This window comes from Cricetulus griseus, assembly GCF_003668045.3.
Source record: "Cricetulus griseus strain 17A/GY chromosome 1 unlocalized genomic scaffold, alternate assembly CriGri-PICRH-1.0 chr1_1, whole genome shotgun sequence".
Taxonomy (NCBI): Eukaryota; Metazoa; Chordata; class Mammalia; order Rodentia; family Cricetidae; genus Cricetulus; species Cricetulus griseus.
In genome coordinates, this window is record NW_023276807.1 from 2,759,389 (window position 1) to 2,785,288 (window position 25,900).

The 25,900-nt window shown below is 43.3% G+C and overlaps 2 protein-coding genes and 1 pseudogene across 3 annotated transcripts in view; 1 reads left to right on the forward strand and 2 right to left on the reverse strand.

Annotated features, from left to right (window-relative positions):
* Positions 1–11,108, reverse strand: part of Lims1 (LIM zinc finger domain containing 1) — a 106,783-nt gene extending 95,675 nt beyond the window's left edge. The window contains exon 1 of one of the 2 annotated variants that reach the window (XM_027388350.2): positions 10,956–11,107. In XM_027388350.2, coding sequence (XP_027244151.1) covers positions 10,956–10,987 — 32 coding nt within the window. In that variant the 5' untranslated portion in view covers positions 10,988–11,107. Of the gene's footprint in view, positions 1–10,955 lie in introns of both variants that reach the window. The other variant, XM_035453278.1, reaches the window with a different exon arrangement.
* Positions 11,109–15,980: 4,872 nt separating this feature from the next.
* Positions 15,981–16,081, forward strand: LOC113832435 (annotated as a pseudogene).
* Positions 16,082–20,157: 4,076 nt separating this feature from the next.
* Positions 20,158–25,900, reverse strand: part of Gcc2 (GRIP and coiled-coil domain containing 2) — a 40,757-nt gene continuing 35,014 nt past the window's right edge. The window contains exon 23 of the mRNA XM_027388354.2: positions 20,158–21,662. Coding sequence (XP_027244155.1) covers positions 21,592–21,662 — 71 coding nt within the window. The 3' untranslated portion in view covers positions 20,158–21,591. The remainder of the gene's footprint in view (positions 21,663–25,900) is intronic.

A 25,900-nucleotide genomic window follows, 5' to 3' on the forward strand; every position in this document is an offset into this window, starting at 1 on the left:
AGGGTTGTTTCCTAAAGCCTCCACTTAAGATTCAATGACTGGGAGCCTGGCCTCAGAGAAACTACCCAGCTGGAGCTTCTAACAAAGGCTCAATTGTTATGACTCCCTTTAGATCCTGCCAAATGCAAGCCACAGTCCTCAGTTGGCTCTGTAACTTTACACAGCAGTGGCCACTGGCCATTTGCAGCAACCACACAGCAACAAATTATTTCAGAGCACCAAACTGAGCAGTGGTGGTGCACCTTTAATCCCAGCACTCACGCTCATAAGGTAGAGGCAGACAGATCTCTGAGTTTGAGGCCAGCTTGGTCTACAGAGTGAGTTCCAGGACAGTTAGGGTAACACAGAGAAACCCTGCCTTGAAATGCCAAGAAACCCAGGTGGGGGGGTGGGGGAGGAAAACTGTCTCAGAAGAGTATAATTGTGTCAACCAGAAGGACATGCCTGCCCTGAATGGGGCTGACAAGAAAATGGTTCTCACAAATTGTTCTAGGGGAAGAAGGTCCACAGAAGGTAAAGAAAAGGTACAGCATGTTTTCTCATGAGGATGGCCTCATACATATAAATTCCAATTCTTTATGGGACTGTCTTAACAGCTTACAGATTCCAGCAGTGATTTCTGATGCTGAGATCCGTCTAGATCTACCCTGGTTTATTTTATTTATTGGATATGACCATGATGCAGAGGTTTTATATGAAGAGTCTTCATTCTACCTCAACCTACCTCTATGCCTCATAAGCATGAAGAAATAGTTGAATATTTACACTTAAATTACAATGGAGTAAATTTGATCAGCACTACATTAATCTCCGACCCCAGTCTCTCAGTCTTGTTTCTTTCTCTTTTTGTTCAGTAAAGGAACTTGTTGGGTGGAACAGGTTGGCCTCCAATTTACAATCCCTCCTCATTGTTCTCCCAAGTGCCTGTGGTGGTTATATACCACCTCACTTGGCCAATTTTCACCATATAAACTTAAACAGTTTTATTATTCTGTTTCTTTTAGACTAAAATACTCTTTTTCAACCTCACATGGACCACTCCCCTTAAGTCCTACTATAGATCTATTTGACTACAAAATTCTTTTCTTCCATGTTCCTACCAATGTGTCTATCTCTCATGTCACCCCTAAGACATGTCTCTTTATGTAATCTAAGACACCTTCAAACTCTTTAAGGAGCTAGGTTGGCCTTGAACTCATGATCCTCCTCTGTCAGTTTCTTCAGTAGCAGCATTACAGAAAAGCACCACCATGCTTGTCTTCTCATTTTCTCTCTAACACTCTTAAAACCTACATAGGGGCCAGTGAGATGGCTTAGTGGGTAAAAGCACTTGCTGCACAAGTCTGGCAACCTGAGTTTGATCCCTGGAGCCCAACTAAAAGTGTAAGAAAAAGAGAACCAACTCCACAGAGTTGTCCTCTGATGTCCCACAAACCATGCAATGCCTATCATGCATACATACACAATAAGAACAACTTTTTGTTTTGTTTTTTGAGACAGGGTTTCTCTGTGTAACCCTGGCTGTCCTGAAACTCACTCTGCAGACTAGCCTGTCCTTGAACTCAGAGACCCACCTGCTGAGTGGATCTGACTCCTGAGTGCTGGAATTAAAAGTGTGTACCACTACTACCTGCTTAATAATTTTTAAAAAGTTCTTTATACATTCTAGTGAGCACGAGCTTCTTTAACGAGAGAGAGAGAGAGAGAGAGAGAGAGAGAGAGAGAGAGAGAGAGAGAGAGACTTGGGATTGAATCTAAGGAAATGGTAGTGGGCATCTACTGTTTTTCTGACCCATTTCCCCATTTCTCCTTAGGTCAGAGTGAATGGAAAAGCCCTGGGGGCTGGGATTACAGCCCAGAAGTGGATTATTTCCCTCCTCGTCACAGGACCCCTGGGTTCAATCTCTAACACTGGATTAAAAAAACAAAGAGGAGAAAATTTAATAAATAGTAGGGGGAAAACCCTGACTTCAGAGACCAAGGATGAGCACATGTCCAAATAAGGTAAGACAGACTACTCTGCTCCCAATATGGGAATCTTAAACCAAGTAAGAAGTATGATGCACAGGCGGAGTTGACTCAAGAGAGACAACCAGAAGTGGCTGACTAAGAGGCCTGGTCTTTCCTTGATCTTAACCTAACCTACAGTTTTTCACTGAGTCACTTCTTATGTTATGGAAAACTGTTTGCTGCTGTTTACAACCAGGACAAAGACAACAGCCAGTAGAGTGCCAGAGACAAAGGAAGCATTTGTGTACTTCCCTGTATGGTAGGTACCCAGTCAACTTTAAAAAGTAGAGGTCTTGAAGACCAAACTTCAACCCTCCAGCATTGCAGCTAGTGACTAACATACAGCGGCGATCAGATAGAGAGTGTATCTTCTTAGAGTTACTCTGCTGTGACACCATGACTAAGCAACCTGGGGAGGACAAGGGTTTATTTGGCTTGTGCTTCCACATCACTGCTCATCACTAAACAAAAACAGGGCAGGATCCTGGAGGCAGGAGCTGATGCTGAGGCCATGCAGGCTTGCTCCCCATGGTTCGCTCAGCCTGACTTCTTATAGAACCCAGGACACCTGCCCAGGAATGGCACCACCCACAGTGGGCTGGGCCCTCCCCCATCAATCACTAATTAAGAAAATGTCCTTCAAGCTGGCTTACAGCACAGGCTTGTGAAGACATTTTCTCAATTGAGGCTACCTCCTCTCTGATGATTCTAGTTTGCGTCAAGTTGACATAAAAGTAGTCAGCACACAGCATATTTTTTCTATTTTCTAGGTCCTTCTGAAACCATTAAGTTTTTGTTGTTGTTTGCTCCTCTTACGGTTAATAAAAGTGCCATTTAAGACAAGAAACGCGCCCCTCCAATTGCATTTGTTTATTCTGAGACAGGGTCTCACTGTGTAGCTCTAGCTGGCCTGCAACTCACTCTGTAGCCTCAAATGCACAGACATCCTCCTGCATCTGCCTCCCGTGTGCTGAGAGTATGGCGTTCATCACCACACTCAGACAAAAGTGGAAGAATTCAAAATAAACACAGCCCGCTCTGCTACACACAGACAAGTCAATATTCTGGCCAAGAGAGTTCCTTGGCATTTCAATCACATTTAACACTTTAGAAAACGTCATCTTCTCCCACATTCTCAAAAATTTCCATAGCTTTCTATCCCGCCTTACTTTTGTGACTTTACCAATGTACCACTATCTACACTCCTCAATCAATACTGCTCATGTAGTAGACATTTGTAAGAGTCCATCTCCAGATTCTAAGAAAGACTATATATACTCTTCACTGGGTCAGTCGGCCTTCTAAGCCCAAAAGGAACCAAAACATTCTAATGCAGGCAATGACCTGCAGCTGTGATATTCTAGGCACCATTCCTTTTAAAAATTCTCTGGCTAAGCAGTGGTGGCTCTCACCTTTAATCCCAGCACCCAGGAGACAGAGGCAGTCACATCTCTGTGAGTTCGAGGCCAGCCTGATCTATGGAGCTAGTTCCAGGAGAGTCACTGCTGTTACACAGAGACACCCTGCCTCAAAAAACAAAACAAAATTCTCTGAATGAGAAAAACTGAATTAATGAATAAGTATTTGATTTTTTTCTAAAACTTTGCATCAGAACAAGCATTCAACCAAAGTCTGGGTAAAGAGAGGTCCCCTGTATTTAAATGTTTTGAAACTAGCTAAAAATAACCTGAGCTAGATAGAAGATATAAATCAAATTGCCAAAGGTCTCCTATAGTCAATTACAGGCTGAACACATTTCTTTTTTTTTTTTTTTTGGTTTTTCAAGACAGGGTTTCTCTGTGTTTTGGAGCCTATCCTAGTACTCGCTCTGGAGACCAGGCTGGCCTCAAACTCACAGAGATCCGCCTGCCTCTGCCTCCCAAGTGCTGGGATTAAAGGCATGAGCCACCAACACCCAGCCACATTCCATTTTTATGAGACTCTGCTTCTGTTTTTTGTTTGTTTGTTTTTTAACTTTTTATTGATTCTTTCTGGATTTCACATCTGCATCCTGATCCCATCATCTCTCCATCCCTTCGTATCTGCCCTCTGCCCTTACAACACTCCCAATAAAATAAAATTTTAAAGAGAGGGAAAAAAAATCTCACAATGAAAGCTGTAGTGTGGCACAGTGAGTCACAGTAGACCCTTTAGTCCATACATGTTTACTTGCAAGTGTTCACTGCAATGAGTCATTGGTCTGGCTCAAGGCCTCTGGCTTCTCCTACCCACTCAATACTGGGCCCTCACTGGGACTCCTCTTCGATTGCCTGTTGTTGCCCTGTGTCGTGGAGGTTCTGCAGCTTTGGATCTGCAGGACCGGGCCCTTCATGTGCTCCAGCAGTTCATAAGTGGGGTGGATGTTGGGGTGGGCCACCTCATAGCCCTGGTTCGGTTCTGGACCTGGGTGGCAGTTGGGTTCGTCAGCCAGCCAGCTTTCATCCTCATCACCAGGGCAAGCTCTCCAGCCCTGCCCTGGCTATCACACTTAATGCAGTGGGCAAGGGGGGGGGGCACAGTTTCCCTGTTCTCAGGGCCTCACGGGGCTGGGGAGTCATCCCTCTGATCCATTTTATTCTTGAAGTTTCCACAAAGCTTTTATTCAATCCAGTAAATACTATTCCAGTACTTTCAATTGGCTTTTCTTTACTCCCCCCAACCCCCCAGAACTCATTTCTCTTTACTGAGGTCCAGTTTCATTTCCTGTATTGGCTTCCTTTTTTAAAAAGCTGTTTTCTTGGAATTAATCCAGGGGTTTATTGTTTTCTTTTTTCTTTCTTTTTTTTTTTCTTTTTCTTTTTTCTTCTTTTGAGACAGAGTTTCTCTGTATAATCCTCGTTATCTTGGAACTCGATCTGTAGACCAGGCTTGGCTTGAATTTAAGAGATCCACCTGCCTCTGTCTCTTAAGTGCTGGGACTAAAGGTGTGCACCACCACCACCTTGCTTAGTGTCTTCTTTTTCTTTGAACATACTTATCATTGCAATCATTAAGTCTTTACATGGGATTTCATTTAATTTACTGTCATTGGAGGCAATTACATAAGATTAGTACTTCTAAAAAAAGTCACTCCTTAAACAGGATCATTTTAGGAAGCAAAGAAACAGTGGTACTGTGTACAATAATCTATTAGTTACCACAGGTGTGAGTGGAGGAAAAAAGGAGAGTAAGACTAGTGATTAATACTGACTTGGCAGACACAAAGTAAAAGGAAAAGTAAAGAGAAATAGGGAACAGTAGAGTCAAGGAGAGCATGAGACAGTTTAGAGTAAAGGTAGAATGAATGAAAAGAGTACAGTAGCTGGGGATAAACCTTAGGTGGTACAGTGCTCACCTAGCATTCACAGAGCCCTGGGTTCAATCCCCAGTACTGTACAAGCCAAGCATGATAGTGCACACCTTTAACCCGGGCACCTGGAAGGTAGAGGCAGGAGAACAAAGAGTTCAAAGTCCTCCTCATTACACAGTAAATCTGAGGTCAGCATGGGAAAATGAATAAGGAAGGAAGGAAGGTTAAAAAATATGCTATCAGATAACTGACAACAAGTTTCAGGAGGTTTAGGTATAGAGACTCTACAAATCTATGTTCTTTGAGAAAGTCTATCAAAATGAAAATTAAAAAGAATAAAGAGAGAAGAAGAAGAGGAAAAGGGATAGTGATGGTGGCCTCAGTGGCAAGATGGCTCAGTGGATAAAGGTGATTGCAGCCAAGCCTGGTGAACTGAGTTTGATTCCCAGGACCCACATAGGGGGAGGGGGGAATCAACTTCATAAACTATCCTCTGACTTCCACTCTAGCACCATAGCAGACCTGCTTCCATACATAATGTGTTGACTGTTTTGTCAAGTTGACACAGCTAGTCATCTGAGAAGAGGAAGCCTCAGTAGAGAAAATGCTACCATCAGATGGACCTGTAAGGCATGCCTGTGGGGCATTTTCTTGATTTGGAAGGACCCAGACAGAGCAGTGTGGGTGTTGACATCTGTGGGTAGGCACAGCTGAAAAAAGCAAGCTGAACAAGACACGATGGACAAGCTGGTAAGCAGTGTTCCTCTGGTTTCCTGCCTTGGTTTTCCCTGACAATGGGCTAACCAATAAGCCAATTAAACTGTTCTCTCCCTAAATTACTTTTGATCATGGTGTTTTATCACAGCAGAAGGAACCTGATATACACTTACAGAAAATAAATTCTTAAAAGTGTAAAACAACAACCCACAGGAGCTGGAGAGGTGGCTCAGTGGTTAAGAGCACTGGCTGCTCTTCCAGAGGACCTGGGTTCGATTCCTAGCACCAATATGGAAGTTCATAACTATATGTAACTTCAGTTCCAAGGGATCCAAAACTCTCTTCTGGCTTCTGCAGGCAATGCTCAGTCATGGTATACTTATATACACATAAAATAAAAATTTTACATTTAATTACATTTGAAAATCAAACTAGTACAAAAAGCAGCAGGAAAAAACCTGCTCCTGTCCTACATTTCCTAAACCCTTCTCAAAGGCAGCTCATGTTTTTATCTTGAATCTCATTTACCTTATTGACTTTCACACATCCCAATAAGGCCTTAGACTCCTGAGTGGCCTAGGATCCTGGTTCTCCTGCTGTTCCCCACACACTGTCCGCCATCACAGTTTCCTAGATCACTTTTCCACCACCATGGGTCAGCATTCAAATTGTTTCCTAGCACTTTCCATTTTCACTAACGGACCAGCACTCATTACTTCCCAATACCAAATCCCCACCCCTCACAGAAGGCAATACTCAGAGTTTATTGCTCAGAAATTGCTGTACCTGTAGTTTCCCACCCTCTGCTAAAAGTCTGCATGCAGGCTTGGGGCTGGAGAGGTGGCTCAGCACTGGATGCACACAACCAACTGTAATACAACACCCGCTTCTGCACTGCAACATTCGATGCACAGACATACATGCAGACAAAACACCCCCACACATTAAAAAGTTAGTTGAGCCAGGTGTTGTGGCACACACCTTTAATCCCAGCACTCAGGAGGCAGAGGCAGGCGGGTCTCTGTGAGTTCGAGGCCAGTCTGATCTACAGAGTGAGTTCCAGGATAGGCTCCAAAGCTACACAGAGAAACTCTGTCTCAAAAAAACAAAAAAAACAAAACAACAACAACAAAAAAATTGAAGGGGCATAAAACCCCTACTGCTGGAGTCTGGAAAGATGGTTCCTCAGTTAAGACACTGGCTACTCTTGCAGAAGACACAGGCTCCATTTCCAACACTCACATGGTAGCTCACAACCTCTCAAACTCCAGTTCCAGCAGACCCAGGGCCCTCTGAAGGCACTGCACTCACTGGATCCACATACATACATGCAAACAAAACACCCATACACAAAATTAAGAACAACAAGCCCCACCACTATTACTGGAGAAGGTTTAGCATAAGACAACAGGCTGTGTGCTTCTTGCTTTAAATAGTTTAAGGTTTCAGGAATGCAATGAGGCAACACTTCAGTAGATAGTGTAAATGATATTCCTGGATTGGGAAACTATAGCTTAGAGTAGTTGTAAGAATTGTAAAATCAACAAGTGGTTTGGTATGTTTTTTCCTGCTCTTTTAGTGCAATCCTACCGAAGAATATGGTCTGTACTGGGGCATATTTAAATGATTACCTGAGCAAGTATACATTATTGAAATATATTTGCAGAATTAAGCTCTGCTCTCCCATTATGAATTTGAGGTCGCTGAGTTTCTCCACCTGAAGGATAGGCTCCGAGCCCTCCCAAGGAAGGAGAGAAAACTCCCTTCCAGTATCCACACTTAGTAAATAAAGAACTACCAAGGAGATGAGGCAGGAGGCTCACACAGAGGGAAAGGATACAAAGGCTAAAATCAATACAGCACAATCCCATAATAAATAAATAATCAAACAAGTAACGGCACAATTCTGATGAATCATTTTCTCTAAGACTCTAGAGCATAGAACAATTAAAGAACTGATGTGTTTCAGTGCTGGAATATTAGCTCAGATGGTAGAGAGCTTGCCTTACATACGTAAAGCCCTGGCTTTAACCCCCAGCACTGCATAAACCCATGGGTTTATACATGCCTTTAATTAGAGCATTCAAGAGGAGGATGAAAAACTCAAAGTCATCCTTGGCTACACAGTAAGTTCAAGGCTAGCCTAGGCTACGAGACTATGTATTATATATACATATATTACATATATGGGGCAGGAGAGATGACTCAGAGGTTAAGAGCACTGGCTGCTCTTCCAGTGGTCTTGAATTCAATTGCCAGCACCCACATGGTGGCTCACAAACATGTGTAGTGAGTTTGGATGCCCTCTTTGGGTGTGCAGGAATACATGCAGGTAGAGCTCTCATATACATAAAATAAGTAAATCTTAAAAAAAAAAAAGCTGTAAAAATTACAAAAAAAAAACCAAAACCAAAACAAAACACTCCACCCTACACAGCCTGTGTCCCTAATTCACAAGCAGGAATAGAACACTGCAAATTTAGAAAGACAGTAAGTGTCACAGCAGTTTCCTTCTTCATATGATACTGCCCTTCAGGTGCCTGGGGACTCACCGTTGTTCTTCAAGTCGTAGTTCTTAAGTCCTAATAGAACTCCCCAAGAATAAAAAGTCCATACTACAACACTCATTCAAGAAGTACTCTGGGAGTTGGAGAGAGAGACGGCTCAGTGGTTGAGAACACATACCGCTTTTCAGAAGACCCAAGTTTGATTCCTAGCGCCTGCATCAGGCATCTCACAATCACCTGTAACTCCAACCCCATAGGGATCCTCTAGCTCCTGTAGGTACCTGTGCTCACATGCACACACCCATACACAGTTACACACTCATATATCACTAAAAATAACAAAAGGAAAAAAAGAAGAAATACTTGGAAGATAGTGATAGTTTTGCCAGATTCCTTACATACAGGATAAGAATGTCAAGTTCCCTTTTAAGTGTCCTTGATGAAACAGTACAGACACTCTGGGAGAAAAAAAAAAATCCTTCAGTTTCTTAAAAAGCTAAACATACAATTACTATACAATCTGGTAAGCGCATGCTCTTAGGCATTTATTTCACAGAAAGGGAAAACACAGTTTCACACTAAAACCCGCACATGAACATCCATGGCAACTTTCGTTGTAATTTCTTAGACATGCAAACACCCAAATGTCTTTCAGGTGAAGAGTGCAACAAACTGTTGCACATCCATACTACTGCTCGGCAAACAAACTATGGCATGTGTAATGACGGCTGTGCAATCCCACTTATCCAGGGTACTCAAAGGTTACATTCAAAGAGAAGCAGAATGGCAATTGCCAGGAGCTGGGGAAAATAAGGAATGGTGAACTGTTTGATGTGTAAGAGCTTCAGTTTTGTAGATGTCTCATGGTGATGGTAGTATACTAGTAAGGATATATTTAATGCAAAAACAACAAAAATAAAAACACAACAGGACAGGGGCTGAACACACAGTGGTCAAATTTGTAACCCCAGCACTCAAGAAGCTAGGCAGGAGGATCATTGACAAATTCAAGGCCAGCCTATGAGTGAGAGTGAGAAGGGGTTGGGATCAGGGAAGGCCACTAGACCAGAGACAGACTTGAGGGTCCTATACAGACACCATTATATTCTATTCTGCAACCCTTTCTTCTTTATAGCTCACATATATTTTCAATTCCCTACCAACTTAATAATCACACATCTTTTTCGTTGAAAAATGTCCGTGGCAAATACAATAATTGCCCATGATGAGTACAATGACTGTACAAATTACTAACTCTTGATCATTTTTGGCGCCTGAAACCCAATGGTAAGTGTGCAAAAAAGAGCTTCTGCTATGTACCAAAGTGATGTGACTGTCTCAAGAATAAGCACATACTATGTTAAGCTCTGAGTTGAATTAGAAGCATTTTTCTTGAAACACCACTTTTACATGCAAGAGTAACAAACAAGGCAACCATGGTGATTTAGACTTACATTTGACAGTCATTTCATTGAAACTAAATTTTGGGGACAATAACTGACAATATTTTGTTGATAATGAATGAGAAAAGTCACGATTTCCACTGAAAATTTCGATGTTGGAAAATTGCCACTGTTTGAGTTTGGCAGCTTCCCTGATACTTAAGAATTTTATGAAACCGGTTAGTGGTGATTCTAACGGCCGCCATTTAGACAAGTTAATAAGATGTGTTAGCATCTGGGACCTTCCTTAGTGCGGTATACCAATACAAACCCGTTAGAATGAGTAATCGTTCCATTCACATACAAGGCAGTCTGAGGAATTTCATGTAACCATGAGCTCAGATTTCACATCAAAACTAGCCTCTTTCAGAAACAATCTTCAAACTTCTGGCGGAGTCACAAAGAATACCCACAATCATTTGGGAAAGCTACAAGAACACTTTTCTTCAAACTGTCCATCCATTTAAGACCGAATTTCCTTTAAATAGTTCATTCAAAACACATCACAACAGACAATACAAAACGAGAACGCAGCTGCCTTTCCTAGGTTGAGCCAGATACGGGAAGGATTTGTAAAATATCTGACAGGCTGTTTGTCTTAACTTTTCCGTTTAGGGTATACTATTTTCATTAAAAAAAAAAAGGCGTTATGCGTCTTAATATACCATGGGTTATTCCATGCATAAATATTTTACACGTCCTTTTCATTTCTAACACAACGCATGCAATTCGTCTGTGTGCTCCTGAGACCCTCTCTACCCCTCGGTAGAATCTGAGCCAAGCTCTGGGCCAGGATCTGCCCTCACACCCGGAGGCTGCACAGGACAGCTCAGCAGGACCACGAAGGCCTCTCCCGCCTCGGGCTTGGGCGGCGCGTGTCCGGGCCTCTCGCCAGCCGCAGGCCGCGCGGCGGCAAAGGTGCCCGCCCGTCAGGCCCAGACCCAGCGAGGCTCGGGCAGCGGCGGTCCCAGAGCGCGCGTGCGCCCGTACCTGTTGGTCATTCCGGCCGCCACGCCCAACATCTCCGCGGTCCACGCCGGGTCCTCCTGTGCCTCGGTCCCCGCCGCCGCGGCCGCACCCTCTTCCCTCGCTGCCCTGGCGAGCTGCGGACTGGAGGGCGGGCCCCAGGCAGGAAGGGGGCGGGGCAGGGCGGCCCCGCAGCCTCGAGCCGGTAGCGGCCCGCAAATGACGGCGCTGACCACGCCCCGGAGCGCGCGGGCCTAGGCTCGCCAGTGGGCGGGGCTAAGGCTAAGGGTTAGCAGAGGCAGGGCTGGGGCGGGGCGAAGTCCAGCGTGGGCGGGGCTGAGATCAGCGTAGGAGGGCGGTGTGCTGGGGTGGAGCCAGGGAAGGAGCCGGCCGAAGTCACGGGGGCGGAGGCCAGGAGGTGGAGCGCGGAGGAGACCCTCCAGCTTGGGCAACGGGTCTTGTCCCCGCCCCCGAGTCATTATAGCTCCTCCTCCCTCCACCGGTTTCACCCCTTCCTCGACCTGGCCCGGAGCCTGCTTTCTCCAAGTTTGGCTGTAGGCTCTTCTCCCTGGCCTCAAGCAGGCAGAGAGGCTTATGGGTGTTCCGAGGGTTTCCTGGACACTCCTGGAGGTCCACAGCGTCCAACCCGCCAGGAACACATGGTAGGGTGTGTCTGGTCAAAGGACAGGCGAGAGTATCACTGGCAACAGGCTCTGACTCAACTTGGAAGATGGGCCGCCTGATTCTTTCTGCAGGGCGTATGGTCTGTACAGGGTCCTACCCGCCCTGCCACGGTCCTGAGGAGATTGTGCCAAGGAGGGTGTCATGCAAGTCAGTCTTCCAGGGGTGGAGGTCTCATCTGGATTGGCCACCTCCAGCTTCCGAGAGTTTGGAATGTTTAGGGTACTCTTGTTAGAATATTAACTTTGTGGGCCTGGCCTGAAAGATGGCTCAACAGGAGCTCAATTCCTGGGACCCTTGTGGTGGAAGGAGAGAACCCTCTCCAATTTTCCTTTGACCTCCAAACACATAACACACAAAAATATAAATAAGTGTAGAGAAATAGAATTTAAAAGTTTTGCTTCCAAAAGAAAAAATCTTGCTGCCATTTTGGGATAGTTGGGTAAAAACTGGCTGCCTCTTGATTAGTGGTTTTTAGTTTCATCATAGTTATGCCATCTGTGGAATGCACTCTCCAAGTGATTCTGCTTCTGTGGTTGACCAATGTCTGCCACAAAGAAAACTTGGAAAAATACGGTTGTTCTAGAACAATGGATTGAATTTCTTACTGTTCAACTCGACAGTTTCTCAGGATAAAAAAGCATGTCTCCGTGACTACTACTTTTATTTTGTCCTGATTGCCAATAGTCAGCCTTTAAAAACATTTGATATTTGGAAGTCTTTCACACAAAGTACATGCAATTTTTTTTAAAATCATGTGTATGAGTGCCTTCATGTATGTCCATGCACCACTTATGTACCCCCAAAGACCAGAGGAGGGCTTTGGATCCCCTGGAACTGGGGTTACAGCTGGTTCTGAGCTACCTTGTGGGGATGGGAACTAAACAGGGGTCCTCTGCAAGAGCAGCAAGCATGCTTCACTGCTCAGCTATTTCCCCAGCCCCTCAAAGAATTACTGTAAAGGATGTATTAAAAATAAATACTTAAAAAATATTTGGTGGTGCAGGCCTTTAATTTCAGCACTTTGGAGGCACAGACAGGCGGATCTCTTTCCATCCCTTTTCATCTCTACCAGATAAGTATGTAACGAGAGGGCAGTGGAAATTATTTCCTTCCTATAAATAATAATTAGATAACTCCTACATCTTCAGCACTGAGTTTTATATTTCCATCTGGTTTTGTTATAATAGAAAAAAATACTATGTAGTAGGCAGTATTGTGTATTAATTCTGAGTGAAGTCTTGGACTCTGAATGTCCTAGGTTCAAACTCACACTGAAGAAGTGAAGAATCCAGTAGTTGTGCAGTCCATAGGGCCATATGTCTCGGCAGTCCAAATTCAGTGCTGAAGGCCTGGAGCATTCTTGGAGAGCTGCTTGTTTTCAGTGTACTTTAGAAGCCCAAAGAAGTTAGATATCAGGGAAGTAATGCCACAACAGGTTAGATGAACTTGTCACTAAGAGTGAGGGCAAACAGGCAAAAAGCAATGTTTCCTCCCATGTCCTTGTGCCTGGATGCCACCAGGAGACTGCTGCTTACATTTAGTCTCCAAATAATCTGACTTAAAAAAAAAAAAAAAAACCCTCCAAAGGAGTGCCCAGATGCAATCAAGTTGACAACCAATATTAGCCATCACACTCTCTGAACACCAAAGGGTCTTTACAAACCTGAGAAAGGAACCCAGGGCTTCATGTACAGAACCCAGGGACTGTATCGCCGAGCTACACCCATCACCCTGTTCCTGTCATGTTGTTAAGACAAAAACTTGGAGCAGGAGAGTATTTGTGCAAGATGTTTCTGTGAACAGGACAGTTTAGCATTCCTAAAATTCCACTCCACTGAGATGTACAAGGATCCCATTACTCACTCCCTCATTATCACAAATGAGATCAGTGAAGTTTACAAAAACCCAGTCTGACTTCATTTTTAAATACTTATTCTGAATACATCATTTGCAATATTTCTTCGAGGGGCTGAAGACATAACCCAGCGGTGGACCCAGGTGATGGACTGTTGGGAATGAGTATGGGGTGGGACCTTGTTGGAGTAGGTGTGGTCTTGTTGGAGAAGATGTGTAACTGGAGGTGGGCTTTGAGTCTCATTCTCTCTGCCTGCTGCCTGCCAATCAGGATTTAAAGCTCTCAGCTACTGCTCCAGCACCATGTTCCCCACCATGATAACTGGCTGGCCCTCTGAAACTGTATGCAAGATCCAATTAAATGCTTTTATAGGAGTTGCCTTGATCATGGTGTCTCTTCACAGCAGCAGAACAGTAACTGAGACAGTTACAATATTATGTGCCATTATTACCCTAAAATATGGGATTTTTCTAACACCCTTTTTTTTCTTTTTTGGTTTTTCGAGACAGGGTTTCTCTGTATAACATCCCTGGTTGTCCTGAAACTTGCTCTGTAGACCTCGAACTCTCAGAGATCTGCCTGACTGTTCCTCTCAAGTGCTGGGACTAAAGGCATGCTACCACTGCTGGGCGGGGGCTGCTCTCTTTAGGGGACAGTCGCTGGTCAGCTCTTGGATACTCTCCAATAAAAAAAAAAAATCAAGCTTGCTTCAAATTTCACTCAAATTGTGGTATTGTTCTTATTCTTGACATTGGGATGAATACAACACCAGTGTGGGCACAAGACTAATTCAATCACTGTTTTTTTTTTTTTTTTTTTTTTTGGTTTTTCAAGACAGGGTTTCTCTGTGTAGCTTTGGAGCCTTTCCTGGCACTCACTCTGGAGACCAGGCTGGCCTTGAACTCACAGAGATCCGCCTGCCTCTGCCTCCCGAGTGCTGGGATTAAAGGCGTGCGCCACCAACGCCCAACTATAAGCTCTTTCTTTCAAATCAATAATGAAAATCTTTTCCAGGGCTGGCAAGATGGCTCAGCAGTAAAGATGCCTGCCAGATACAGCCTGAGTTTGATCTGGTACCCACATGGTTGATGAAAGAGAACCAAATCTTAAAACTCCTCCTCTGACCTCCACACTCATGCACACACTTATGAGATGGCTCAGAGGGGAAGAGCACTGGCTTCTCTTGTAGAGGACGTGGCTTCAATTCTCAGCACCTCCATGACCACTCACAACCACCCGTAATTTGAGTTTCATCGGATATGACATCCTCTTTTGGCCTCCAGGGGCAGTGTATGAATATCATGCACATATATACATTCAGGCAAATATAAAATAAAAATAGGAGCTGGAAATATGGCTCAGTGGTTAAGAGGGTTAAGAGCACTGGTTGCTATTCCAGAGGTCCTGAGTACAATTCCCAGGAACCACGAGATAGCTCACAACCATCTACAATGAAATCTGGTGCCCTCTTCTGGCCTGCAGGCATACAAGCAGACAGAATACTGCCTACATAACAAATAAAGAAACCTTTAAAAAAATAAAATAAAGATAAATGAATCCCACCGGGCGGTGATAGCCCATGCCTTTAGTCCTGCACTCGGGAGGCAGAGGCAGGCGGATCTCTGTGAGTTCAAGACCAGCCTGGTCTCCAAGAGCCAGTTCAAAGACAGCCTCCAAAGCCACAGAGAAACCGTCTCAAAAAAAAAAAAAAAAGTGAATCTCAAAAAAGAGAGAGATCCCTTTCGTTGAAATGCAATCCTTAGCCTTAGTTGGACTTCAGTTCTACATCTCTGTTCTGATCAACTGCATCACACAGCTCTGCAGGGGGGTAAGTTTACACTGAGACAAACAGCCATAAAAAGGCATTGCTGAATAATGTATTTTGAAATCAGGATAGCCAGAGTTTGTTAATAGAGTCACTTCCTTGGGAAAGTCAGTAAAAGTAAACACCAAATTCACCAAGTTGAAATGAAGAGGCTTCTCAAGGGAATGTGACCTTGAGAACATCAATGTCATGTTTATCTAACATGTTAGGATCGTGGTACAGTGCTTGCTTAGCATGTACTAGATCCTGGGTTGTATCCCTAAGAAGCAAAAAAACAAAAACAAAAACAACAACAACAAAAAAAAAACCCAAAAAACAAGGAGCTGTGAGTATAGCATTACTCAGAAGAATATATTTTATGAATCTAAACAAAAATAAACAATAAACAAACAAAAAACCCAAGCAGTTGTCTTCTCCTAGGTGCTGGAAAATGATTCAATTAACATAAGCAGTAGAATTTGCAAGCTTCTGGACCAGAGACATTTTGTATCACTTTTGCCAGTTTGGAAAGCAATCCCAGGAAGATCTCAACTGTCACTTATGTGGCTTAAGAATATTTATGTTTCACAAATGGCCATTAAATATTTTAAAGAGTGCTCACCATCCTTATCCACCAGGAAGTGCAAAGTAAAGCCCAGTTAGAATTACTGTCATTAAAAAACAAAACAAAGCAAAATGAAACATGGTATTCAGTAGTACATATACTAAAATTGGTACAATACAGTGAAGATTGGAATGGCTCTGCACAAGGATTACACACAAATTCATGAATTGGTCCACATTAAAATACAATAACAAAAACCTAAACAAAGGCCACTATGATCATGACCAGGGAAATTACTGCTAATTACTGCCAAGCCTGATGACCTGGGACCCACATTCCAGGAATCTATTCCCACAAATTGTCTTGTGGCCTCTACCCCTGCTGTGGGTCCCCCCCCCCTTTTTTTTCCGAGACAAGGTTTCTCGGTGTAGCTTTGGAGCCTATCCTGGCACTCGATCTGGAGACCAGGCTGGCCTAGAACTCTGCCTGCCTCTGCCTCCAGAGTGCTGGGACTAAAGGCTTGCACCACCAACGCCTGGCTCTTTTGTTTCTTTTAATGCAGATCCTTTTGTGTGCATCTGCCTGCATGTATAGATGTAAATCACATAAATCACATGGGTGCCTGAGGAGACTGGAAGAGGGCATGGAATCCTTCAGAATTGGAGCTATTTCCAGTCATGAGCTCCAGTGTGGGTGCTAGAAACTGAACCTGGTCCTCTGACACTGTGAGAGACAAAGTTACATTTTAAGTTTTAGTTACTAACCCTAAGAGATCCATGAAACAAACAAACAAACAAACAAACAAACAAACAAAAAAGTGTCTCTGCTCTGTAAGCCCCTTGAAATGCTGGAGACTATTGTTAACAAACCACTTGTTTTCACTCCCCTGAACAAATTTGTTTGACCCATCTTCACTGGACGTGCTTGGTCACATGTGAGCAGGATGTTCACAGGCAGGAAATAAATCAGGATGTACTCTTGCCCCTGATTGGATATAGGCTGGTATGTCAGAATGTATGCCTCCCCGGAATTGGACCTGATGGGAAATACTGCTGCAAACTGTGACTTAGGGCCATCTTCTGGAAACCCAGAGATGGACCTGGCCAGAGCCCAACCACCTGGCCAGTATTTAATTAAAGCTTGCTTGAAATTTGTGGTAGTGGTCTTATTCTCCATCAGTGGGATTAACAAGAACTCCTTCTTTTGTCCCTTCTAAAAATTGTGTAGATGGTGGTAGGTACAATGTAGCCAGGTAGAAATGAGTAGGGAATGAGAACAGAGTGAGTCTAGAGGCACCACAACATGACAGACTGGGCAGAAATCCCTGAGGCAGTACAGGTAACGTCCACTTCTTTTCCTCCCAAGTGAAAGCAAATTGGCTTTTTAAGTTTTAATCTCAGCACTTGAAAAGCAGAAGGCAAAAGGACATGACCCAAGTTCAGGGGAAAAATTGGGTGATTTTTCTGAGTCTGGGTATCATCTCAGTTTTTTTTTTTTGAATGTGTGTAACGACATTTTTTTTTAAAACATTTTATTTATTATGTATACAATGTTCTGCCTGATGTATGCCTGTAGGCCGGAAAAGGGCAACAGATCTCATTATAGATGGCTGTGAGCCACCATGTGGTTGCTGGGAATTGAACTCAGGACCTCTGGAAGAACAGTCAGTGGTTGTTATGATAAATCTTTCCGCCAAAAGCTGCCTGAGCCCTACCGCCACGTGGGTGGTCTCCGCCAGCCGCCTGAGTTCTATCTGCCACGTGGATGGGCAAAATAATACAGAGACTTATATCAGGTACAAATGCTGCTTGGCCAATGACTAGGATTCTCATCTGTTAGCTCAGTCTTAATTATCTTAAATCTATATATTTTATAAGACTTATCAGACACCTTCCATTGGCGTCCTCCCTTGTCGTTGGATCACATGGCGAATCTGGAGGAAGAGAGGAGGGGGAAAGGGGCCACTTCCTGCTTGTCCTTCTTTAAATATGAGTCTCCCTGCTATGTCACTTCCTGCCTTGATCACTACTTCTTTACTACATTTCCCAGAATCCTCTGCCTAACATGCTGCCTCATTGGCCAAACAGTACTTTATTCAACAATCAATAAGATGAACATACACAGAAGTACATTCCCCATCAAGTGCTCTTAACCTCAGAGCCATCTCTCCAGTCCTCATCTCAGTTTTTATAGTTGTCCTGGTTAGTATTTGTTTGGTTTTGCCAACTTGACACAAGTTAGTGTTACATGAGAAGAACTTTGAGAAAATGCCTTCATCATATTGGGCTGTTGGGAAATTTGTAAGGCATTTTCTTGACTAAGGATTGATATGAGGGTCCAGCCTACTAGGGATGGTGCCACTCCTGGGCAGGTACCACTCCTGGGCAGGTGGTTCTGAGTTGTATAAGAAAGGCTGGAGAGATGGCTCAATGGTTAAGCACATTGGCTACTCTTCCAGAGAAGAGTTTGGCTCCTAACACTCATATGGCCACTCACAACTGACTGTAACATTAGTTCTAGAGGACTGGATGCCACCTTAGGCTACTGCTGGCATTGCATGCACATGGCACCCAGGCATATATGCAAGCAAAATACCCATACATATAAAAAGAGAAAGCTGAATAAGTTGTGAAGATCAATCCAGTAAGCAGTGTTTCTCCATGGTCTCGGCTTGAGTTCCTGTCCTGACTTTACTTTTTTTTTTTTAGACTTTTTGTTTATTATTATGTATACAGTTTGTGGTCTGCATGTATGCCTTCAGGTCAGAAGAGGGCCCCAGATCTCATTACGGATGGTTGTGAGCCACCATATGAGTGCTGGGAATTGAACTCAGGACCTCTGGAAGAGCAGTCAGTGCTCTTAACCTCTCCAGCCCCCTGACTTTACTTCTTGATGGACTGTGATCAGGATATGAAAGTCAAATAAACCCTTTCTTCCCCAAGTTACTTTTGGCACTAACTCCCAATACCACCTTGACTACTCAAATCTGAGTCTAACATCCCATAGAAGTATTAAATGTCTTTCCTATTTTTCCATCCCCAGACTGTTCTCAGAGTGGGAAGTTTACCACCAAATATAGAGTGGCAGGAGACAATCCTCCTACTTGCTAGGTGTAACAATGTTTTGTTTGAGACAGGGTCTCAGCATGTAGCCCTGGCTGGCCTAGAGTGTACTTGGGATCATCCTGAAGGCAGAGGTTCTGTGCTGAATAAAAACGAATCGGTGTGGCAGAATGTACTCACGGCTCTCTGTTCCTGACTGCGGATACAGTGTGATCTGCTGCCTCACATGCCTAGTGGCCCAACTAGAACTGCTCTACTCACCACACTTTCCTCTCCATATGGAAGGCATTCTCAGACTGTGAACTCCTCTCTCTCTCTCTCTCTCTCTCTGTGTGTGTGTGTGTGTGTGTGTGTGTGTGTGTGTGTGTGTGTGTGTGTTTCCCTGTGAGGGGTCACATCTTACAGGGAAAGTATATGGGTGAGGAAAGAATGAAACTTGGTTCAGCTCGACTTAGCCAGGCTGGGCCAAACTTCTGGAGTCTGAACCAGGCAGTTTATTTATTGGTTTTTCCAGACAAGGTTTCTCAGTGTAGCCTTGGCTGTCCTGGAACTGGCTCTGTAGAACATTCTGGCCTTGATCTCACAGAGATCCTCCTGCCTCTACCTCCTGAGTGCTGGGATTAAAGGTGTGCGCCACCACTGCCCGGCTGGTCCTTATTTTTCAGAGGACTTGTGTCTCTTTCTGTTGTGCCTCTCCCTATATCCCAGTCCAAGGAAATTTGCATGAACTGAGCAAACCCTTTCTCTGAGGTCATCTTGAGGCTGCACCCTTTGCCAGTTGTCTCTGCTCAAATCCATGTCTATATTGCCCAAACAAAGGCACAAGTGTTGGTTCCAGGTCTAGCTAGTATCTGTCTGTGTCTCTCTTGCTTTTCCTTCTCAACAGTCTCACTAAATAGCCCTTGGCTGGACTGGAACTCACTATGCAGACCGGTCTGGCCTCAAATTTATAGAGATCTGCCTACCTTGGCATCCTAGGATTAAAAGGCTTGCACCACCATTCCAAGTTGTCTGTGTTCTCTGAAGAGGCTTAGGGGAGGTGGTCTCAGTAGGCTGGCTTCAAATTCCTGAGCTGAAGGGAATTTTTCTGCCATGACCTCCTGAGTAGCTCAGTCTGTGTAACCTATTGTCTTAAGCACCAATACGTCCCAGCTATGAAAGGACAGTAGTAAAAGATTTTGCAACTCTGCCTCACAACCAAATTAAAAACTCCAGACAGTGTTTAACAGAAAATTAATAGTCATAAAAATATAATATACAGTTAAATGCATTTAATAGAAATATCAATCATTATAGTTCCTTATTGCTGGTCACAAAAAAGCATGTATGTCTTTTGTAATCAAAGTAATTTTTACCATGCAAAAGGCATTTTTATTATATTCATATGAACAGACTAGATTTCAAAACAAGTTTATACAGACTTCAAAAGGTATAGTAGGCCCAAAGAAAAAGTGGAATTTATTTAAATATTACTAAAATTACATCAAATGCCACTTGGCATACTCATATTCACAGTTTATGAAGTTAAAAAAAACTCAACTTGTAAAGTCAGCTGTGAGATAGATGCATTTAATCAATACATTCACTAGTTAGGTCTGTCCTAACACAGGAGGAGCGAACACTGAGAGAAAATAGCTTTTAGAGAACAAACTCAACGTGTCAGCAGCAAATTTCAGCTCAACCAGGTTGGAAAGCAATATTCACAGTGACTGAGTACAGAGTCAGGTTTCTAGCTGAGACTGAAAATCAAAGAAGAAACCGTAAGCTTCGTAACTCCAGAGAGCACTATGTGGTTATTTACTAACAATTATATATTAAAATATAATACCCAAATTTGATTTAAGAGCACAATTTTAATCTAATCAATAGACATAAAGGCAAGTAACACTCCCCCAGCTAGGCTTATTCATCACCAGTGAGCCTGAGCCCCCTGGGGGTCATGCTTAGGGAACAAGCCTACCTGAACAACACTGGGAGCACCAGGGTCATGTGTAGATTTAATGCTGAGTTAAGACAGTCACTGTTCTGAGATGCAGGGAATTCTCAAAATAGGCTCATGGCTTGGGAGTAATGGCAGCATAGCACACTAAGAGCCTGGAGACACCATGGAAACACATCAGCTGAGAGGGGGGGCCCATCTACTCAATGTCAGGGTCACATTGCCAGTACCAGGGTAAGTTTTGAAATAACAAATGGGGGGCGGGGGTTATTGTAAAGCAATTGACTAAATTGCAATTTAACTTAGCCTCATAATTAACTGTAGCATATTTACTTCATAATCCCTTAACAAACATGTCAACCTTACCCAGAAAGCATTTCCTTAATCTTGAAACATTATTTTAAAAGCTTCAGTTCCCCAGTTGATATGGTACCAAAATTCAGTTCAATTTTAAAATTCACAGTACTACTTAGAAATGAGTGGCTCCCAGGGTTCCAGAGTGCAGGAATGAACAATTTTCTCTGTGCATGGGAGATCACAGAGACTGAGGCCACGGTGCTGAGTTAGAGGGCTGTGAATGACTGGTACCATTTCTTCAAGTTGTTGTCCTTTTTCTAAAAGTTGAGATTCTAAATACATCTGTTTTACATATATACAATCATTAGAGGATGTTAACAGGTATGAATACTTCCTGATCAAATAATGATAGCCATTTTTTCCCCAAAATGAATTCTGTTGAGTTTCCATCAACCTATCGAAGTCCAGACCAACTATGCAGATAGGATGCCCATCCAGAAGAACGGGAAGCACTTTCTTCCTCACCTTTGAAAGATTAAAAAAAAGGAATTATTAAATCAAATAAGTATGAAATATAAATATGGAATCACTGCACTACATAGGGAAATAATGTCTATTTCATTGGTTATGGCACTATAAAAACACATTATTATATTCAGAATTATTATTCTGAATTTCTAAGCATGGTATTGGATGGAGCCCAGTGTGATGACAGATACCTGAACAATACCACTATTGAATTTAGCAGAGCTTTTTTTTCTAACTTATGTGAATAGAAGCAGATGACTTCTTTTTTAATCCTATTTGAAATCCTTGGGGTTTAAACCTTAAATCAATCTTAGAAAAACCTCTTTTTTGGGGGGGAGGGGTTGAGACAGGGTTTCTCTGTGGCTTTGGAGGCTGTCCTGGAACTAGCACTTGTAGACCAGGCTAGTCCCAAACTCACAGATATCTGCCTGCCTCTGCCTCCCGAGTGCTGGGACTAAAGGAGTGTGCCACCACTGCCCAATTAGAAAACCCTTTTTACTATCTCTGTCTTATTCTTTTTTTTCTACTCCTTTTAGAATTTATCATCATTATTTTATGTGTATGAGTATTCATTTGCAAACATGCCTGTCCAACACCTGCATGGCGTGGCACCTGTGGAGGCCAGAAGAGGGCGTTGGGTTCCCTGGTAGAGTCACAACTGGTATGGAGCTGCCCTGTCATTGCTGGGAACTGAACCAGGTCCTCTGAAAGAACAGTCAGTGCTTTTAACCACTGAGTCATCTTTTAGCTCCTTGAACTTTACTGTTGTTAAATGATGCCATTTATTAAGTGTTTATGCCAAAATACACACATAATTTCAGACTAACCCAGGTCCAACTGCCAAACCACAATCTCCTCTTCAATTCTCTTCTCCAGAGAGAAGCTGCTTCTTTCAGATTTCCCTTTCTAATCTAGAAGACTTGTCACAAGCCCTTGGGGCCAGTGCAAAGCACTTTGCTTTTTTCTGCTTTTCTTCAGTGTTTTGAGGCAGGCTTTCTTTGTTTAACAGCTCTAGCTGTCCTGGTCTTAGTCCTGTAGATTAGGCTGGTCTCGAAATCATAGCGATCCACCTGTCTCTGCCTCCTGAGTGTTGGGATTAAAGGCGTGCGCCACTACCACCTGGTGTAAAACACTTGTTTTATTTGGTCATTAGGTATCTTTTTCCAGGTCTGAAAAATTTTCCCAACTCATCTGAAAGCATTTTTCCCACAAGAAAGTTCACTTTACAGTAAAAAAACAACATCCCCCCCCCAAAAAAAATCCACAAGTTCTCATGTGTCTTAGACTGGCCAGCTGAAGATGACCTTGAATTCCTGAACCTCCTCAATCAACTCCTAAGTGCTGGGATTGGAGTTATGTATCACCTATTTTAGGCACCAGGGCCTCCTGCATGCTAAGCAAACATTCTACTGAGCTACATCGCCAGCCCCTTGTCTTAAAACTCTGAGGCAAAACAGATGGACAGGCCGGTCTACATAGGACAGGACTTCAACTCAACATGTGTCCAGTGCTTTCTTCCCCAACTTTTCTTGGTCTTTCGTCTGTTTCTTATACTCAGTTCTACTTGATCCCTTCTTGTGTCCTGGGTCACTCATTCTGTCAACTATACCTGTGTCTGTGATTAATCCATCACATTTTTTTTGGGGGGGGGGTTCGAGACAGGGTTTCTCTGTGAGCTTTGGAGCCTATCCTGTCACTCGCTCTAGAGACCAGGCTGGCCTCGAACTCACAGAGATCCGCCTGCCTCTGCCTCCCAAGTGTGGGGACTAAAGGCGTGGGCCACCAACGCCCGGCTATCCATAACATTTTTTAATTTTGTGGGTTCTCATCTCCTATGTCAGTGAGATAAGCAGCCAACAATCCTTTTTTTGGAAAGGGGTGGGTGTTCAGATAGGGTTTCTCTGGGTTAAGTCCTAGAACTTATTTTGTAGACCAGGCTGGCCTTGAACTCACAGAAATCTGCCTGCCTCTGCCTCCTGAGTGCTGGGATTAAAGATTTGTGCCCCACCACTGCCTGGCAGCAGCAAACAATCTTAAGAAACTTAGGAAACCCTTTAAAATAAATTAAACTTTAAGGTTTACATTTATGGGCTGGTGAGATGGCTCAGTGGGTACAAGAGCTTGCCCTACAAGCCTGATGACCTGAGTTCAATTCCTGGGACATAGCACAGAGGGAGAGAACTAACTCCCCAACATTGTTCTTCACATGCATTGTGTGGCCTGTATGTGCCTGCATATGCACAAGGACCTTTATGCAAACTTACACATTAAGTGGGTTTGAATATAAATCTTAACCACAGGCTCCTGTGTTTGAACCCTTGGTCTCCAGCTGGTGGCTGTTTGGGGAGGTTAAGGAACCTATAAGAGGTCTTGCTGGAGGAAGCGGTTTTATAGCCTGTCTGAGGTTTTATAGCCTGGACCCACTGCCTGCTCTGCCCTCCTGCTTCCCAATGCCAGGCTAGCCTCATGATCCTGCTGTCATGTCTTCCCTGCTGTGACTGACTGTTCCTCCTGGAACGTAAGCCAAAAGAGACCTTTTCTTTTTTCTTGGTTTTTGATCATGGTATATTATTATAGCAATTGAGAGGATTAATATTCAAAAGAACTAATACAATAATAAAGAAATAAAATTTAAGTTTAAGAAGCGTTTTCCTGTTCATTCACAGATTTAGAAACACGTGCCTTTGTTCTAAGACCTCCCATGCATATTATGAAATTATTAAAAACTCTAAAACCTCTGCCATTAGTGCCTTTCAAATTTGTTAATCAATGTTGAAGGCACAAGCTCACAGATATTCACCAGAGAAATCAGGAATGTTAAGCACATAGGCTTGTCTCTTTTGCATACAAGTGCTGGTCACCAGCACTATCTGTTATCCACCCAGAAGGCTGGAAGTGGATGTTGTTAATAACCTGGTGACCTTTATTTTGAGCTTTCTCAGTCAGAAGAACCCATTCTTAGGAGAGATGTCACAAGTATCTTACTTATAGCCTGATGACTTTACACTATCTTGGTCAGAGATCACACCAGATCCTAGGCCCTTAAGCTACAGAATCCATTTTTATGGTGGAGGTCACATGTATTTTTGTGCACATAGGAGTGAGATAACGGTTACCAGGAAGCGTTTTTCCAAAATTGTACTGTACTTAAATATGTCTGAAATAAACTGCCTGGAGTCAGACTCCAAGAGTTTGAACCAGCCTGGCTGACTCAGGTACGCTGGACTGAGTTTCCTTCTTGCCTCTTGTGTGCCATTGGTGAAGCTTGGAGGGACCCCTACATATCAAGAGATTCAAAACTTAAAATGGGGAGATACTGAGTATAACATTTTACATTAAGCATACTGGATAAACAACTGACAATGTATTATTGTTTTATTAAAATCTATATTTGAATAGAAGGAAACACATTTCATTCCTGAAGTATTGATAAATTTTAAAATGAAGCATAGTGGTGCACACCTTTAATTATGCAGAGGGGTGTGGGTAGGGGGAGGCAGACAGGTCTCTGAGTTTGAGGCCAGACTATAGAGCGAGTTCCAGGATAGCCAGGGCTACAGAAAGAAACCCTGTCTCAAAAAACAAAACTCAAAAATTTTATAATGAAAAGTAGGTTTAGTTGGAGAGAATAAATTAAAACAGTACATAAAAGCAATTAAAGATAATTATTTAGGGGCTGGAGAGATGGCTCAGAGGTTAAGAGCACCGGTTGTTCTTCCAGAGGTCCTGAGTTCAATTCCCAGCAACCACATGGTGGCTCACAACCATCCATAATGAGATCTGGTGCCCTCTTTGGGTGTGGAGATATACATGGAAGCAGAATAATGTTGTATACATAATAAATAAATAAAATCTTTAAAAAAAGATAATTATTTAAAATACATATGATATGGCTGGCAACATGGCTCAGTAGATAAAGGTGCCTGCTGCCAAGCCTAGGATCGGAGTTACTGTCTATCAGGAACTGACACGGTGGAAGGACAGAACCACCACTGCCCAGCTTCAATTTCCATAAACTGTTTTCTGACCTCCACGTGTGTGCCATAGCAAGCATGCACTGAGCACATACCACAGATATACATAATAAACAAACAAATTATTTTTATTTTTTATTTATGTGCATTGGTGTTTTGCCTGCATGTATATCTGCATGAGGGTATTGGGTACCCTGGAACTTTCATGTACCCGTGTGGCTGTGAGCTTCCATGTGGGTGCTGGGAATTGAACCCTGGTCC